The following is a 19,965-nucleotide window of genomic DNA, read 5'->3' as shown; positions in this document are numbered from 1 at the left end:
TTTCACATTTCAGCCACTGTGAATTTGTTGATTGTGAAATGGAAAATCTTATTGTATTGTTATATTTAAATTTTATATATGAATTTATTGATTTGATATTCTTATTATTTATTTGCAACAGCGTTTTGTATTAATACTTGATGAATTTATATAATCGCTATTTCATCTTTATATATATATTACATATATACATGTATTTTAATGTATATATTTTTATATATGTATAAATAGATATTCAAAATTATAAATATATGTATGTAGATTTTAGTCCTTGCATAAATACGATTGTGAGTTTGAGATGGCACTAATCTTTTTATTTTTCAAAAATATATTTATTTATATATTCTAAAGATGAAAATTTTTTCTATATATGTGTATTTAACATGATTAAAATCAAATTATTGAATACACTGTTAGAATTGATGTGATAATGTAGTATCATTCAGAAACCAAATTTAATATTTAATTATATTGAAATTTTATATGAACTGTTTTGTCTGACAATGCAAACATTTTTTATGCATTTCGACTTAATTTGTCTGCTGCATCATTAAAACAAATTACACAATTTCCAATGACAAATTGTGATGGATTGTGACAATTAACCAAAATACAGATCAAGCTTTTACAAAATTTCAGCTCAATTTGCAGCTAGTCAAGACTTCCATACCAGTACTTTTTCCCAGTGTGTGATCGCAAAATATGGGTTCAAAACTTTTCTCCAATACCATGAGAGCTAAAAGTTTACTTGGTATTATTACTTGGGGCGAAATTTGAAAACTTGACACTTAATCAATGTCATTTATTTTTTTAACTATCACTGTTCAGACACGGCAGTCTTAAAACTTAAATAAAATATTTTTATTAAATCAATAATGAACTCTGAATTTGTTTTAATTAATATTGACTATTCGCATTTCATCGAAAATAACCAGAAATAATGAAAGCTTGCTATAGTTTTTAACTCGTTTATTTTTTCTGTTTTTCGTGAATAAAGTCGAATTTTAGTATTTATATTTTATAAATCATTTTAATTTATTATTATATGTCAGTGTGTATGTGTTATTATTGTGCTTATGAATGATTATATACGTACATTTTTTTCTATACCAAATTTTAAATATGTCAAAAGTAAATCCTCGTCGTCTATAATGAACAATAATAAATTAAAAATTTTTTAGTATGTTTTACAAACCTTGTATTGTAAAAAGTAACGTTTCGTATCGTTTGAAAAATTCAACTAAATGACCTTTTTTCTGAAATCACAACAGCCTCAAATTCCACATACGACGTTTTTTTTGTATAATTCTCACATTGAAAAATGTCGTAAATTTCTTAAATTTTCATTTAAACGAGAATGTGAATCTGTCGATTAAGAAAAATCTACGTGTGTAAATTAAAAAAAAAAATAAAAAATACAATGTAATTGTATTTTTCTTATTAAATGTGAAACTTGCCATTTTTGTGCACGTTGTAATTTTTTAATTATTTTTCTTTTAATAGTGTTCAGAAGTCGCATCTAATGCATGTAATTGTTGAAATTTATTTTAAATATAAGTGTCTGGTCACATTTGATTAATGCTACATCCACAACAACAAAAAAAAAGAAAGAAAAGAGAATAAAGGCCTAGCGTGAATTTCTTGTGATAATATTTAGGTTCTAACACAAAAAGCAAGGCTCTATTGTACATAATTACTATCGTTAAGAATGTAAACGTAAGTTTTTTAAGTGTTAATCAAGATTAATAAAAAAAATAATACCTGTGGGCATAAACGAAATTATATTGTTATAAAGCCGTAGAAGCAAATAATTATTTCCAGTTGTCGTTACACAATAGCAATCGAGGTATTTTAAAATAAATAAAAATGATGTATTTGGTACATTTTGTACATGTAGAGATGCATTATAATAAAATGTTAAATATAGTTAAAACACGCTGGTTTTATTTCGGCTCACAGTGCGCATGATCGGAGAGCGAGCGCGCGCGATGGGCGTGTGGCTCGAATTTCCTTTGTGTTCGACATTTGAATTTGCCGGGCGAACGGAGCTATTCAGCCCAAACGCCGCGCAAATCGCCCATACCCCGAGCTGGCGAAATATAACATTGAACACAAACGGGGCGAAACATAACGTTGAAAGGGCATAGAAAAGCCTCGTAAATGCGGATTTGCCGCAATTTGGAATGTGGCGGTCGAGGATTCGACGGGACGCTGTTTTTTGCCGGTGGGGAATGGCGACGGGGGAGAGTGTGTGGGTGCGCATGTCGCGGTGCGCGCAGCTGTCGTCATCTATGAATGAACGGGGCAAGTAAATACAATAGTGTCGGTGCGGGCGGGCGGGGGCGGCAGCGGGCGGCGACGAACGCCACTGCCGCTGGACTCCCGCTCTTCACCCATCCGCGTGCTGATCCGCGCACCGATCCGCCCCTACGCTCGTCGACCGATCCGCGCGTCCGCTCGTCCACTCGTCCGCTCGTCCGCTCGTCCGCTCGTCCGCAGCACCCGCCCGTAAGCTGAGCCCCCGCGCCCCCCTCTCTCCGCACCTCCCCCGCGCGCCGCCTTACGTAACGGCGGGGGGGAAAGGGAGGGAGCGGGGCGGGGCGGGCTGACAGACGCTGACACCTCCCCCCCCCCCTCCCCTCCCTACCCCGCCCGCATCTCCCCGCACTTGTCAAATTGACGTCCCCCCCGTCGACCGCCCCTCCCCCCCTCTATAGTATTCGTATGCGATTCGTATAGTGTGTGCGAGAGTGTGTGTGTGCGCGCACGTTTCGTGCGAGTGCTCGTTTCTCGTGTGACGTTTTTGTTGTGCATTCGTTCGCCTGTGACATGGTATTCTGCAGTGTGTTCGTGTGTGTGTGTATGTGGTTTCGTATCGATTTGAATCCCCACTTGCGACAGCCTGGACATGGTATATTCACTTCCGGTTTGAAAATGGGCGAGTGTGTATGAATGAGTTGCACGTATGCTCGGGCGAAAGGATTCGATTGTGAATGGCATCTGTGGCTCTTATGTTGAGGTGACCGTTCGTACTGATTTGGGCTGTCTGTCCTGATGAGTTAAAGATAAACCAGTACACTTTTTTTATGTAATAAATTTTTTTTATCTCAGATGGATATATATTCGTACTGTCCTGGTAAGTCATGAGATGAAACCAGTACTCATTTTTTTTTTTTTTTTTTTTTTTTTTTTTTATATAGTCGAATTTAAATATACAAAGCATTCATCGAAAATGATGTCTCCTACAAATTAGTCAAATATTGTCTTTGTTTGATGGGAACATTTGCATCTGCCGAAGGACTTTTTTTTTACAAACCTTTATGTTTCACATTAAGAAGACTTTTTTATATCTCTTGTCTGATCGTTTTCATACTCGTGCCATATTGCTCATTAATATAAGTAAATGGATCCTCCGCCATTACGATGGTGCAAAAATATCGTGTAAGATGCGTTTGAAATCTGCCCGGCGAGATAGTCGTTGACGTTTATCCACCGTTTGTTTAGCCTATTCTCACTTTTCGCCTTGTCAGATTTCATTTGTTTAAACGCCTATAACTTTTTCTTTTTGCACTCTATATTTTTTATGTGGTCCAGCGGTGAAACACAATATTGAATGTTAAAACTTTACATTGTATACCAATCGATAATAATAAATTTAACCATTTCTGTTTAGAATTTTATAAGAGCATTTGAGAAAATTAATTCTATATGTTAGTTTTTAATAATGGTAGTATTTAGAAAAAACATTTTTTTTTTTTGACAAAATGTCCTGGTTTTTAATTTGAGAAAAAATGGTCACCTTAATATATATATGCAAATTCTTCAGCGAAAATGATGTCTCGTACAAAAATATTGGCAAATTAGTCAAATGTTATTTCCATTTATCAGGAACAAATGTACCAGCCGATGATTTTTTATTATAGTTTGGTGAACAATATATATTCCAGTGATAAAACGAAATTGAATGTTGAAACCTTAAAATTGTGTAGAATTTTAAAGAAGTCTTGTGTAGAATTGTATAAGAGCATTCAAGAAAATGAATTCATTTTTTCATGTATGTCCGTCCACGATTCTTTAATTCTTTATTTAGAAATATGTTTTTGGATAAAATGTACTGCTTTTGAATTCTGTGAATGGAAAAATGGTCACATTAACCCTTTGAATGCTGACGTACGCCATTCAGCGTTTTGCTAACAAGTTCATGAGCATGAAATACGCCGATACGCGTTGTTTTTTGAGTATGTAAAAAATAAACAAGAATACTACCCACTAAGCCTTTCCAGTTAGCATTGAAAAAAAATGCTTTGACTATCAAAAAGCTGCTCAAAAAATTACACATCTTATTTTAAATATTCATTTTTACAAACCTCCTTAACGTTTCACTTTAAGACGACTTTTTTATATCTCTTATTAATCACAGTAAAAACACTTCCTGACACAAATATTTTACGATTTCCAAATATATTTTGTGTTTTTGAATGGCTTGCTTTGAAAAGGACTACCTTTTATAAACACATGATCTCAGAAACAGATGTGCTTTGCAAATTCTTGTGTATATATTGTGTTGAAACAGCTTCGGCTGTCACCGAAAATGTTCGGTATAAATCAAAGATGGGAATTTCTTATCCAGCAAGTCGGAACACGTGCATCCTATTTTTCACTGTTAACTTTATAACTTCACAATGAGACTTTGTATATTAATTCATTCAATTTTTGAACGTATTACAACCTTTCAAGCTTCGACTAATGCTCTGCACCTGAAACATCAGTTGCAGAGCATTACTTTAACTCGTCGACCTTTCACAGATATTGATTTGATTCTTCAATTTTTATCTCTCTTGAAAGGATTTTCATTGTGTGTATCATTGAAGTCTTTTTCTTGTTTTATTTGATTTTCAATTACCAAATAATTATTATTAAGTTTTCAATATTATACAATGTAGTACTATTTTACTATGATTTTTAGCATTGTAATAAATTCTTCATATTATCGTTGTATTACTTTCAGAATGATTTTAATATTGTATTTGTTTGAATAATAAACAACTGTTAAAAATAATCACAAACAGTGTACATTGATAGTAAAAAGGTCTTAAAAAATTTCCATCTCGGAATATCTGATCTTCTTATCTAAATGATAGCAAATGTCAATAGGGTAGATTAAGTATTGTGATCTATATATCGTTTTCCGCTAATTTTCTAATGCAATATTCCGTTACATCGCTTATAAACTGTATCATTTCTTTTTTTGTTATTATATCAGATTAAAGATGAAAGAAATTGAAAAATAGTTGAATGTTTTTTGTTTGAGTGAGAAAATGGTCGTTTGGAGTGATATAAAAGTAGTACAAAACTTACAATTTTAAATCAATATGGTGTTACAAATGTCGTGTTTCGAACTTATGGTCACCACCGCCACTATTGATCCAAATACGAATGCGAAACAAAAACTCAATTTATTGAATTGTAATGTTCATCCTCATTATTATTGTACATAAGAAAAAATAGGTTCCTCTTATGTGCTGTAAATGTGCAATATTCCAGTTATAAACTCAATACTACAACTTTTACTTTCCATTCTATTTATTAATTATTGAATTCAATGATATTTTTTAGAACAGCGGTAATACGATGATTAAAATTTTATTTATTTGAATTCTAAGAACAAGCTATCGTTTTTACGTGATACTCGCAAGCTTCTAATCTGTTTTATGTACATATGATAATTAATACACACATCATAATTTAAACATTCCATATGCAAATAGTGTGTTTCCGATGTGTCATGTGTTTGACCTTGAGATTTCTATCGATTGGTAGCGTACTTGCTGTGTCAAATCTGCACCCAGAATTGTTTTATGAAACCGTCCACTATGTGTATGTCTTCGGAACTGATAAGATGTTTTTGTATTAATTTCCATTTGGTCGTTTCAGTTTACACGGTGGCAATTCTATGTCACATTCTATTTTCATTCTTCTTTGTTATCGTCATTTATACACACATTGTGACATCGATAGGATTTTTTTTTAATTTACATATTTGTCAACAGTGAAGATTGAGCAGTATGAAAAAGTAGCGAGAGCTGGGGTGCTGTGTGATGCATCACCGGCTCCTAAACCAGGACGTGTTCCATCTAACGCCTGCTTGTCATTACACTGATATAGATGACCAGGTTATTATTTTTGCATCGTATGAATAATTAATGTTTGTCGTTTCTCGTGATTAAACAGACTTTTATCTACTTTTAGATCCCTGCATCCGTCATCAGCAGTGTGGGGGCAGTTAGTCTATCACTATCTTTGTTAAACTCAACAGATCCAACTACGAAGGCTTCATTTAGTAGCATGGCCAATCCGAGTACACAACAGGGCTACCAGAGGACGGCCGCGTCCTCGGTAGCGAACCCTGCTCCGAACCAGCCGCCTCCCACTCTTCCGACGGTGCCTTCAACGCAATCCACAGTGAGAAAGTTACCAAAGAAAAGAAAATACGATCCATCCAGTTTCGAGAGAGACGGACAAGAGGTAGAGAAGAGTTGCACAAACAATAATGGCCTTATTTCAACCTTTCAATCGAGAGAACAGTACCACAACAGGGACACCATCCAAGAACCGCTGCACCAGCATACTTCACCCGCACCGTCACAAATCACCGCCGCAGATTATCCGTGCGTGGATCTCTCCGAGTGGCGTAATCATCGGGTCCTCGCCAAACACAGAGGACTATATGTGCCCGGTGTGATCAAGCAGGCCGACCGCGGGCACGTCGTGGTAGAATTAGATGGACACGACTCGGAATTGGTGACTTTCAGTGATATATTCGGAATAGATAAACATGATGTTATCGGGGATGCGAGCCCCTCGGTCGACTCCGTCGTGTCTGGATCTCGTTGTGTCGTTAGGACTATGAATAGGAGTAATGGTGTTCATAACGTGTTTGTTGAAGGTGTTGTGATAGAAGTTTTCAGCGTTCCGATACACTTTCGTGTCAAGGTAATATAATCCGAGTGGTTTTTAAACAGTGCTTGAAATGAGAGATCAATGAATCTTCAACTACCATAGTATATTCCATTATAATCTCTTAGTATCAGACGAAGCAGTTTGTTTCATCACACTGTTAAATATTATACTATCTGAAGATTTGGTATAATTTAGTATTCCAAAATTGCATCTCCATTACTTTGTCTGATAGTTTGATATTAAGAATAGGCTTAATTTTATCGTTATAATATTCAATCTTGAGTGTTTTTAATTCAAATAATGAAAATGATAATCCAAATGCTCAATTATTATGAGACGGGTGTTTCTTAGCATTTCTAGCACTGTCAGTTTTAAACTAATAGGTTTTTCTTGGCATGTTTGCTTATTGGTTTTTGCTGTTTCTTTGTTTTTATCTAGATAACCGGGAGTATTGATATGGATGAAGAAGTCGTAGTCAAACGTGCTGATATACGATTACTTTTCCCGCCATGGAAAGATGAGGTTGACGCCAACAATTCTTTACTTTACTCTAATATTTCGTATTCATCATTACCGTCTCATCAACCGTTGACGACTACGTCTCTTACCATCTCTCAGTCTCTCATGCTTAATCAAACAACCCAACCGTTGATGTTGCATCACGTAGTTCCAACACTACAGGTAATTTCATTGAACCAAATGAGAAATTTTGTTGTTTTTCTTTTTTTGTTTGACTTTGATTTTGTTTTTTCTAATAGGCAAACGAAAGTGTGTATACAAGCTCGTCGATCGGGGTTGGAAATATGGGCAGTTCAAATATGGGTGCTTCGGCGTTGGCTCCTTTATCGAACGGCTCTGCAGATGATCTCAGACGACGCCATTACGAGGACTTTGTCGAAAGTGATGATGATCTCCGAAAAGAAGATATAATGTTTCCTTGCGAACCAGGTGCATACATTTTTCTATTTTACTTCTTTTCTTATTATTTTTTATTGCTATTACCTTTTGAAATTCATAATTTGTGTTAGTTAAAGACATTACGTTTTTAGTAGAAGGTGGAAGTAGTAAACGTAGTAGTCTTCAAAGTCGCGGTAGCACTTCAAGTTTGTTGGAGCAAAGAAGCATTACGCCACGGTCTCAACCGCCAACCCCTAGGTATCATTACTTTATTTTATTTACATTTATATTTACCATGGTTCCATTATGGGTTTTGCCTCAAGGTGACACATATTGTCAAATTTTTACATGTAAAATTTATAACATTATAAATTTGAAATTTTATTCAAATAATGGTGACAAATAAGGATAGGTTGTCAATTTGTTAGGAACCGTTTTAACAATAAAATCAGATCTATTGGAAAAAATTTGATAGGAAACATTTGACATAGAGTCACATACAGTACCGGTCATATGTTTAAGACCAAAACGTTTTTTGAGAATAACTTATACAATTTTACGTCAATTTATAAAAAAAATAAACGCAGGTTTATTCAGAAATTATATATCTATTTAAATTACTAAACAGAAATTATTGCTGTACATAATTTTGGCATTCTATTAATTCAATTTTGAATTCCAATAGTAGGTACAGACTTCCAGGATTATTTTAGATGATTTCAAATTTCATTAATTGAATTTGATCGATGTATCGGGATTTTTCTGTTCAACTGGTCCCACAAAAACTAACGGATTTAGATTGGGCGATTGAGGTGGCCAAATCATATTTTTCGAAACAATTCCTTTATTCCTTCCGAATTCAAAGTTGGACTGATCGTTTAAAACTGAACCAAATTCATTAAAGGCTTGTTATTTTAAACTGCGTTGATGTCATTTCAACGGAATAGTACAAAAAACAAAGGTTGGAATACGAGCTGGGTAAGGACACAGGGGCGATCCCAAAATGTGTCAATTCGTCACGCAGCGTCTTTGAACCCATTTTGAGGGTTTACACAAAAAAAACAACAATCCAATGGACTAACTCCTTTTTTGTTAAAATGATATTTAAGCATGTGTGCAACTAATTAACACCCATTTTGTCAAATTATTTCACGCTAATTAAGTTGTACGAATATTTGAAAATTGCCTTTCTCTCTAGTCTTAAACATATGACCGGTATTGTATATCCAAGGTCTGGCCAGCAACACTGGGCCAGAGATTGAACTCAGTTGATACCGTTATACGCTAATCACTGAGCAGTGTTGCTGGTTAATCAAACTAAATGTATGTGATGGTTAATTTATTAACGTGATAAATGGTGTATTGAATAGATCTCAAGCTGCTACACCGCACAAATACAAAAAAGGGGATGTTGTTTCCACTCCATCGGGTATTAGGAAAAAATTCAACGGGAAGCAATGGAGACGGTTGTGTTCTAAAGACGGCTGCTCAAAGGAAAGTCAACGAAGAGGCTTCTGTTCACGGCATCTTTCGTTGCGAAGTGTTCCGAGATCGACTAACACACCTCTCACTAACAGTACAAGCACAACGCACACTCCGCATCATAGGTTTGTTGAACTTGCATCTTGTTGTATTTAAATTATAATATTTTTTATTTAAAAATTTATTAAACAAATATTTACATTTAAATTTACGCGTATAGGAGCAGCAGCAAATCGCTTTCATCTTCCGGCGGTCCGTTAGATGGCGAGGATACTTCTCGCGATTCTGAGACAACGTCTCCACATTATAGCAGGATTGCTGGTAGATTTGATCCCGATGAAACGGAAGCTGCAAATATGCTGAGTAAGCATCAATATCTGTGCATATTTTGTACATTTGTATCTTCCACAAATATGTAATGTGTTTTTGTTGTAGTGTCGCTTGGCAGTTCCGGTTCTGGCACTCCTGGATTTTCTCCTCCTAGTGGACACATCGGAACTACTGGTATAACGCGTGGTAATGGAATACCTTCACATGGAGGTACTGGGTCTGGTAGTCCCGTCACTGTTGGGCCTCGTCAAAATGTATTCATGCCTATTAGTAGCCCACCGCCACCTCAGCAGCATCATCACAAACCTAGATGGGCTCCTTACAATCACCAACAACTCATCAGGTATAATTCGTCGATTTTTTGTGTGTATATTTAATTAGCATATTAAATTAATTCTTGAAATTATTTTTGTCGTAGGCCTGAACTTGTTAGACCGGGTCAAGTTGTGACTTCATCTCCTGCTAGCACTATTGGTAGTGTTGCTACAAGTGTTATTAGAATATCTCCAGCTCCACCTCATCCACATTTGAGTAGTCAATACCAGGTATATACTATGGTCGTGTTATTTAAATTCTGTTATTTTTTCATAGTTAGTACAATGTTTTATATTGAATTTTATTTCTAGGTTGAAGATAGGTCTATAACTCTCTCACAGCAATCTAGAGTTACCGTGACTTTTCCGTCTCGATCAATAACTTCAAGTCATTCGCCGTCAATCAATGATAATAATCAATCGCCACTAATATTACAGCAAGCTTTAAGTATTTCTTCACATTCTGATTCGGCATGTATACAAAAAGAAGATGATCATTCTCAAAACGATGTAGAGTTTCGTAGATGTTCTCAAAATCATAATATAAATTCTGGAAATCCCAACTGTGATAATGATAATCCTGGGATGGATCTGAGAAATGGAGTTCAGGATTATCATCCATCTAGATTTCAGCACACAGAGCTGAACGCTCATACTAGAAATGGTGACGTTTCTAACTTATTAAATATTAGATCTGAAAATAATAATCTCCAGCAGCAGAATGTGGGCAATACAAATATGAACCCTAATTCAAATATAAAAAATCTTAGCAATCAAATATTCAAAGTAGACGGGATAACAGACATCCATAACATTCATAACTTACAAAGAAATAACATGGAGGGAAATTCGACGAATGAAATTATTCTAACGACCAACAATGTAAATGATCTCACAACTAATCAGCGAAATAACGGCGATTATATTTTAAGAAATCTCGTGACTGATTTCAATCGTACGGGTAATTCGATCGGAATTCGAGAAAAACTATTAGAACCAAATTTGAGAAATTCCTTTCAGAGCGTCGACCGACGCAACATTTCCATTGCGGATAGCATTCATAGAAAACTCAATTTGAGTCCATGCAGAGTCATCACCCAAAAAACAAATAATATTGGAAATAATGAATTTCACAAAACCAACAACAATGTTGAAGTTCGCACCTCGGGCGAAATGAGAATCTTGAAACCATCTCCATTACAAGCACAACACATATCGCTTTCTTCTGTACAAACTGTGGATTCTGTGGCGTATTCTCAGTCGATGTTGTATGTAATTCCGCAAAATCCACAACACGATAAAAAATTCGTCATCATCAAGAGTGAACCACTAGAAACAGTTCAGGTAGATAATTTTCGATGACTAATAACACCAAGCAACAAAAAATCACGCTTTTTTACTTACTAGAGCGGGGACTTATCAATCTTTACTAATATTGACCCACTGAATTCGAATATGAGAATATTTTTTGTTAGCTTACTCTCGTTTAAGAGATATGAAGTTTAAAAATTTGTAATTTTACAGATTTTTGGCTTTTGCAGTCTTTAATTCAAAATCTAGTATTTAAAAGTGAGTGTTTAAATCAATAGTCAGATGTTTTTCTATTGATTATATTGCTTTAAAATACGTATAATTAACTATCTAGTGAATTTTTAAACGTCAAAAATATTTTTTTTGTACACATTTTTTATCCATAAAATCATGAGCTAATAATTTCACTAATTTTTCACTTCACCTTATAAGGGTTGGTTTTCAATTTCAATATTTTTTTTGTTTTATCTGAACGTACCAATTCGAGTGGTAATTAATTATATCATCACTATCATAAAAAAATTATTGCTCGAATTAGTACGTTTAGATAATAAAAAAAATTGAGATAAAAAACCAATCCTTATAAACGTGGATTAGTGAAAAGGCTCATAATATCACATAAAAAAAGTATAAGAAAAGGGGATATATTTTTGATAAAAAATTCGCTATATAATTAATTATTTAAAAGCAATAAAAAATCAGAGTCAATAGAAAAAATATCTGACTGTTGATTCTAATACACACTTGTGGCACAGCAATCCAAGATTTTGAGTTAATCACTGCAAAACCCAAAAATATATTTAAAACACTAATATCTTTTGAAACGAAAGCAAGCCAACAAAAATCATTGTCATATTCGAATTCCGTGGGTCGAACTTAGTAAGGATTGATGAGTCTCCACTCCGGTAATTTTTTTGTTGCTCAGTGTAATCGATATATTGCATATTTTAACATTTTTATTACATTACATGCTATTTTAGTTTCAGGATAAAACCGCAACATTGATTAAAACATGTGAAAAATCATCTGTTCTTCATAGATCGACTGAAATTTCTGAGGTATTGTTTATTATTCAATTAATATAATAATTCAGCTGTTTTTTGTTTCAAGTTTTGATTGTTATAATATATTTTACCAGAATAATTCGCTTGGAAGTGCCGTTATTGTTCACCCAAACCAATTATTACCCGTGCTACCGCCACCGACTCCGCACAATCCTCATACTCCCACTACTCCACATTCTACAATAATAGGTAAGTGGTTTTTTTTTTTTTTTTTTATTCACATTGAAGTATAATGAATGTAAATGATTTTTACACTTATTTTTTTGTTTTTGTATTACAGTTAGCAATACGCCTCGTAGTATTTTTCCTTGGCAAAGTCTGGTACCGATATTGAAGGAAGGTAATTCTTCAATTTCACCTCCACCTTCACAGCTTTCTCCTCCTCCTTCTGCACCTCCACTTTCAGCTTCTTCGCCAACTTGTCATATAAAAATAGAGGAAGACTGCCAAGGTATTATTAAGAGTATGAAAATTTCGTCACATTCAGCAGTTTATAGTTGTTGAATATATAACTATATGAAAATTTTATGTTTAGACGAAGACGACGATGACGTGTTCGAAACTGATCGTATGCCACAAAGTCCGTTAGCTACGCCTACGACTGTCGCTGAATCAACGGCATCGGCTGATATGAATTCGAACACCTCGCAAAATGCAATCACGAACAACAAACGAAGAAGTGCGTCTCTGTCATCACTCAATAATTCTCAGCCGCCTACGGGGCCAGATCCTCCAGTCGGAAAGGTAATTTATTTGAAAGACGTATTTTTTGTTGTTGGTTCAATGTGGGCAAAAATTTGATTAATTTATAATTTATTAGAAGGACCGCATCAGACGACCGATGAATGCATTTATGATATTTTCTAAACGTCACCGTCAATTAGTGCATCGCAGCAATCCTAATCAAGATAACAGAACGGTCAGTAAAATTCTGGGCGAGTTGTGGTATTCTTTACCGCCTGATGAAAAACAACAATACCATGAGTTGGCTAGTGAGGTGTGTTTAATTTTTGTTTTGTTCATTTTGTATATGTAATTTTTGTTTGTATTTGTTTGTTCATCACTATTTTTATTCAACAGGTGAAAGAAGCACATTTTAAAATATATCCAGAATGGAAATGGTGTAACAAAGATAGACGCAAGTCAGCTGGTGGCAGAGAGACTTTTGCTACTTCTTCAAATCAAGTACATATTTCATAATCAATTATTTTTTAGTGTCTCAAACTTTGTATATTTTAATTTTTGTTTGTTTACAGAGTCCACGAACTCCGGTAGAGAAGAGTTGTAATGTAGCTAGCACATCTGGAAACGATAATTCTTCATTAGCCGTTACTTCTTACAATTCTTTGGGTACTAATGATCTACCTTCTCCTCAAGCTATACAAGACCCATTGAGTGATGATGAGCAAATGGTTTGTATTCCTATCCCAATCTTCGAATTTTTATATGTAAAAAAATATTATACGTAAAACATTTCAACAGGTTATTTGTGAAGACTCTCAACAAGCCGGAGAGATTGATTTGAAGTGTGGAGAAAAAGTAACTTTCTCCGATTCAGAGAGTCAGCACTCTGAAATGGTCAACGTTCAGTCGCACAACACCGACTCTTTTACTGGAATTAAAAACGAAGAACATAATGCGAAAATGAACTCGGACATAGCTGTGAATAGTTCGCAAGCTTTCAACTCGTCCAGTATAGACCACACTAGAAGGCCAAAGCCGATCAAAGCCCGGTACATATCATCTTTATACATTTGTATTGATTAAACTGTGTATTTTTGTCATTGTTTATTATTATTTTTTTGTTTTAGTGTGAGCTCAACTGATAGTGCTATTGGTAGCGGTCTCACAGTTTCTAGTCCATCGGGCGTGTCTGCTTTTCATCCCACTGGAGGCGCTTTCAAATCGATGCCACAAACTCAACAGTCGGTCACTCTTTCACCATCAGTCTCCCAATCTCAACTGTCAAATCCGACATTGACCAACTTTGTAAATATCGTGACGGAAAATGGCAGACAGTGGTCGACGACCATTAATCCTATTAAGACTACTCCGGGAGCACATTTAAAACTCACTCCACATTCGGGGACAAATACTCAAACTCTCGGAGGATCCGTGCTGAAGAGTCCCGTCGTCACTTTTGTCAATCCTGTGAGGACCACGTCCGGTAATACGACAGGTTATTATTTTTTTCCGTAGTACTTGTTTCATTTGAAGTAATTAATGCGTATACAGAAAGTCATTTATTTGTAATTGTATATTTTATTTTACAGCCCCGTTGACTTTGGCGTTTTTATCAGATCCTACTTATGCTAATTTACTTATAAAAACGACACCGCAGTCTATTCAGTCGAGCGACAACAATTCTTCAACAACAGAAACACAAAGTGTGACTCAACCGCTGCATTGCGTACGATTGCAAAGTTTCTATCTACCGGTTACCACAGGTAATACTTCAGCAATATATTGTACATACATTATGTATTTGTGATAATTAAATTTAATCAATTACTTTGTACTTTTTTTACTATAGATACTGGCTGTAATAGAGTGCCTGTATCGGTCGGTCAATCTGTCATTGTGTCACAAGCTAACCAATCGAAACTGGACTTGTAAGAATTTATACATCTAAAAATTGATATTGGTATTGAAATTTGCCTCAATTTGAATTATATTTCGTTTTCAGAACTGATGCGGATGGTTCGACTAATGTGCAGTCTCAAGTGCCGTCAACACAATCACTATTTTCATATCAACAGATCTCACTGCCGTCTCCTCGGGGAATTATAGACAGAGTCAAGCAAGAACCGCTCCCGTCTCCACCTGTGACTCGCGCTGCACCGCTATCGGCTCCACCTGCGTCTAATCAGCAGGTTAAAAACGAAGATCCGGCGAACAAAGGTTCAATTTTAACCACACCGTTTCAACTAGCACCGACACCGGCACAACTCGGACGAGCGCCCCTACAAAGAAGACTCAGCATGGGTTATTATCACATCATCTTAGCAGTGATAGTATTTGAATGTAAATTTTATTATGAATTTATCGATTATTTCAGCTATTACATCTGGAGAGACGACTCCGACGAGTACATCCGTAGCCGTCACCAGCAGCACCAACAATCAGATACCGACTACTCAATATTCAACTGTGCCAGTTTCTACGACTATCACCATCACAATGCAAAACATGAAATCTCCGACTGTGACCTCGAGCGGGAATAGCTTTTGTAATTTCATTTCTCCGAAGCCGGGCACTGAAAATCATGCCAATTTATTGATCAGTCCTTCGATGAAGAAGAGTCTGTTTAAAAAATCGATGGAGGACGGTCGCGATAAGTAAGATTGTGTTTGCGTTTTCAAAGTATGCTTGTGCGTTGTCTATATGTTACTAACAAATGATTATGTACGTTGAATTCCAGAGTACTAGAAACGGTGAATTTTGAACAAAAATTCAGTACATTACCACAATTTAAACCTGATGCTTGTAGTCCTAGTAGTATAGCTGTTCCTAGTAGTCCTCAAGTGTATTTAAGAAAGAAACACGGACGAATTAACAGTGGTGCGTTCACATTTCCAACTCTGATAGCGTTTACAAATTTACCGACGATTGAGAGAATGTCTCGTCTTATTTTCAGTTGCCAACGAAGAGGAGGCCATCCAACAGCTCGCACAAATCAACGACACTAATAATGTTAGCGGCAGCGTTGTTAACACCCCGCTTTCGACGCACACTCCTCACACGGCTGGACACACTCCACACGGAGCTCCCAAATCGGCCACCAACAAATTAGTCGGAAGCACTTTCTTCGGACCAGACTTCAACATTGACACCTTTAGAGGTACTTACAAATTGAAAAAAATGATTCTTCCACGTGTCCTAGAGCAACACGCACAAATTAAGATTGCCTTTCCTACAAACTTATATGAAGATTTTTTTGTTAATGTTTTCATTTGTTGAAATAGGTGATGCGTGTGATGATTTGACTGGTGGTCTGTCTCCGTGTACACCTTCCGGCAGTACGGGTGGACGTGGAGAGGCTGGTCATCGAAGAATGTTGGAGCAACGTCGGAAACTTGTTCTGCAATTATTTCACGAGCACGGTCTTTTTCCGTCCACACAAGCTACTACACAATTCCAAGTATGAATTGTATTTCAATATCTTGATTTTGATTTTTTATTTTTTTTTATTTTATTTAAATAATGTTTTTTTTGTTTCTCTTTCAGACTTTGCATATGGATATATTTCCCAGTAAATCAGCACTCCAACTCAAAATACGCGAAGTGCGTCAAAAGCTAATGTCACAATCTAATAATGCCACGCCGCATTCAGAACACAGCACGCCAACTGGTTAGGTTTCATATATTGATTATATTTATCTTTATTTATTTATTTTTTATACATATACAGGTTTTTCATTCCAAATTGACCCTTTTTCATTTCAAATTAACATTGAAAAAATGGCAATGTATCGAAACGATCGGAAGACTGTAGGAATAGATACTGAATCGATATCAAAGTGAAACATAGAATGTTTGAAAAAGGTTTAATATGAAATGAAAAAGGGTCAGTTGGAAATGAAAAAGGTTTAATTTGAAATGTAAAAGGCTCAATTTGGAATGAAAAACCTGTATATACCAGGAAAGCCTAAACTTTGTCCGCTCTAGGAAGAGACTTAGGAAAAACGTACATGCTATCTCCCGCACCGCCTCTCGACTAATAGCATTTCGTGCAGACAGTAGAACACTGTACGTGCGAAATGGCATTGGTCGAAATGGGGTGAAGGGGACAGCATATGCTTTTTACCTAAGTGTCATCCTTCACCAGATAGACAATAACAGGTAAACCTCAATACGCTATCCAGGCCTATTACAAACAATTATGTTTATACAGTATCATAGAGACATCTTGGACAAATTGGATAGTACTAATATTTCGATAAATACATGCATACATTTTACAGAATGGGTAGCATTTATTAGATATATTTTATGTTACGGTGAAACTGTTATTGTCAGTGAAATTATAATTTCACTAGTAAGATTGTAATTTCACTGACTCGAGCAGTGAGTACGGATATAACAAAAGAATTACGAATTCACTTGTCACAATGTCAGTGAATTTGTGATTCGAATTACAACGTACTACCAACCCTAACTTAACCTAACCTAACCTAACCTAACCTAACCTTAAAAAAATAAGTATTGGGTGCTAAGATATTATGATGTGTTTGCTTCCGCATCCAGTCCCACATATGCGGCATCAAAAAAATCCAAATCGAAACAGTTAGTGGACCATGAAGAGAGTGGGAATGAACAGGACGGGATTGCGAGGAGGGCGTGTGAGCGCGAGTTCGGCATCGGAGTGGGGATGGAGAGGAGCGGGGTTGTGACGTGGGGTGACACGATTCAACTGTAAAAATTATAATTTCACGAATAGGGGCCCGTGAAAATGTAATTGGATATGATTTCACTCAACTATACCCAGTGAAAATGTAACTGGTTATGATTTCGCTGAAACGTCAGTGAAATTATAATTTCACTGTTACATATATATTCATATACTCTATTTATAGGTTTGAGTGTGTTCTAAAGTGATTTTTTTTTATTTTGCAGCTGTGAGCTCCCCAGCCGTGACTACGAGCAATACTTTACATGTTCCAACGTCCACAACAGCCAGTTAGCAAAACATTATTATATCGATAATTGCTCTGCCACAAATTTGAATAGTAATCAGTTACCTATGTTGCAAATCAAAGTTATTTTATTTTTAACTTTAAGCTGATCCTTGTTAATTTTAACTGTCACTATTTGGAACTGTAGAGATTGTATTATGTATGTATATTATATAACTCGGTTATACGATATATTTTTGTGTTTGAATGAATCACACACTGAGAGGTTGTGAACTATTAACCGTACGTTCTATAGTTTGTTGATATTAAGTATCTTTTTTTTTTTTTTTTTGTTATTTGTGTTAGTGTTTCATAATTATTTTTTATGAAGAAAAATCATTAATTCCGGTTGTTAAATTAGTATTTTATATTTTCTTTCAAATAAAAATTAATAACAATTAAATATGTATATTAACATGTTACTATTGAAATAAATTCTATTTTCAATTTTGTTTATGAATTATTATTATACTTTGCGAATTCTTTTAGGTCAGTTATATATTTTGATGAAAAAATTATAAATAAATATATATATATTTCTTTTTGACGTGAATAATCTTTATATTTAATCTACGTGGTAACTTTGGCGTTTCCGAATTATATACCTGATAAGTGAATTAATATTTTACCATTTAATAAACACATGTGTACATATAAATATATTTTAAAACTTCATTAGTTGATTGTCTATTCACAGATTGCTTGAAACACTTGATATATACATATATATCCATGTTTATGTAATACGACCACTATTGTTAACACACTGTGTGCGAGGAGGGGTCGCAAACGTAGCACTAAGTGTCTTCCCATTTATGTGGCAAATTATTTTCACGTATTATTATTTTCGTGCGGTACTCTTCAGCAGCTGCACAAAGCGGTAAAAAGAAAAACGTTATGAATATTGTGTAAATATAGAAGAATTATCTTTGTAAACTGTGTGCCAGAGAAATATATAGTTGTATGTGAATGTTAAGTTTATATATATGTATATTAAAAATAATTTTGTCATTAGAAATATATGTAATACTGTAGAGAATTTAGATACCTCTATCGCACATACATGTCAAAAAGTTTTATGACACTAATTCTTACATATTAACAAAATTATATTAGTAATAATAGTAAAATTAAATGATATATATTTGATTAATTTTTCATATTTCACCCGTAATGGATTTAATTGACGCATTTTGAATAGGTTTTTCAGTATGTGAATTAACTTTTATTTTATCGTCATTAACACTCATATTTTATCATAATGTAAATCGATATGATTAGGAATACTTTCTGCGATATGTATACTTTTATTATTTTTTTCAGATATTATAAGGGATACATTTGTTGATTATTATTTGACATTTTTACATTTCTATAGTATTTTTTTTTTTTAAATGAAATTTTACTATATATTTTATATATGTATATATATATGTAATAGTGACCCGAATTCGCAATCTTCATACATATGTTTTTGTATCTACACGTTTCGTACTATTAAAATATACTGCTATTTATAATGAGAAACTAAAGATTTATTTTGAACCGAGAGTCGACATATTTGTCTTATAATGTGAAAACACAAACTATAAGATGGAAAATTGCACTCCATAAATATTATTACAGAAATAATTCATTAGATAGTGTATATGTTTACCGTATATTATATATTTTTGATGTATATGTATGTGTAGTAGTAAAAAAAAACAAACAAATGTTATACATTTGTTTAAATATAATAATAAAATAAAATACATATATATATATTTAAAAAGCCAATTGTATTACTACAAATTCAATCAAAAATCTATTTCAGTTTGTGTTTCATATGATTTTCATTAAATAGCAGAGCGTTTTGTTTGACGGAAACATAATAGAAAAGAGACATATACACCATTGATGAATATGTTTCTAATACTTTGAAGTTTAAGA

At 34.6% G+C, this 19,965-nt stretch overlaps 1 protein-coding gene across 1 annotated transcript; it reads left to right on the top strand.

Annotated features, from left to right (window-relative positions):
- The first annotated feature begins 2,196 nt into the window (after window positions 1-2,196).
- Window positions 2,197-18,914, top strand: cic (Putative transcription factor capicua). Its single transcript, XM_077430244.1, has 29 exons — window positions 2,197-2,508; window positions 6,051-6,173; window positions 6,250-6,993; window positions 7,399-7,641; window positions 7,719-7,908; window positions 7,989-8,115; window positions 9,228-9,464; window positions 9,560-9,702; window positions 9,775-10,012; window positions 10,088-10,214; window positions 10,296-11,327; window positions 12,275-12,352; window positions 12,433-12,547; window positions 12,639-12,809; window positions 12,894-13,102; window positions 13,179-13,355; window positions 13,439-13,543; window positions 13,615-13,770; window positions 13,841-14,091; window positions 14,170-14,537; window positions 14,632-14,805; window positions 14,892-14,970; window positions 15,045-15,343; window positions 15,417-15,696; window positions 15,780-15,919; window positions 15,996-16,199; window positions 16,324-16,499; window positions 16,586-16,709; window positions 17,975-18,914. The coding sequence occupies exons 2-29, from the start codon at window positions 6,099-6,101 to the stop codon at window positions 18,040-18,042; spliced, it is 6,330 nt and encodes a 2,109-aa protein (XP_077286370.1). The 5' UTR covers window positions 2,197-2,508; window positions 6,051-6,098; the 3' UTR covers window positions 18,043-18,914.
- Window positions 18,915-19,965: the final 1,051 nt, after the last annotated feature.

The sequence above is a fragment of the Arctopsyche grandis genome, chromosome 4 (genome assembly GCF_051622035.1).
Source record: "Arctopsyche grandis isolate Sample6627 chromosome 4, ASM5162203v2, whole genome shotgun sequence".
Classification (NCBI taxonomy): Eukaryota; Metazoa; Arthropoda; class Insecta; order Trichoptera; family Hydropsychidae; genus Arctopsyche; species Arctopsyche grandis.
Note: the sequence above shows the minus strand (reverse complement) of the source record. Positions and strands in the feature narration are given on the sequence as shown.

Bases quoted from the DNA above. Each gene is read 5' to 3' on its own strand.
- cic (XM_077430244.1), top strand. From the start codon at position 6,099: ATGCATCACCGGCTCCTAAACCAGGACGTGTTCCATCTAACGCCTGCT. The intron at 9,703-9,774 runs GTAAGCATCAAT...TTTTTGTTGTAG, and splicing joins GGAAGCTGCAAATATGCTGA to TGTCGCTTGGCAGTTCCGGT. The intron at 13,771-13,840 runs GTTTGTATTCCT...ACATTTCAACAG, and splicing joins TGAGTGATGATGAGCAAATG to GTTATTTGTGAAGACTCTCA.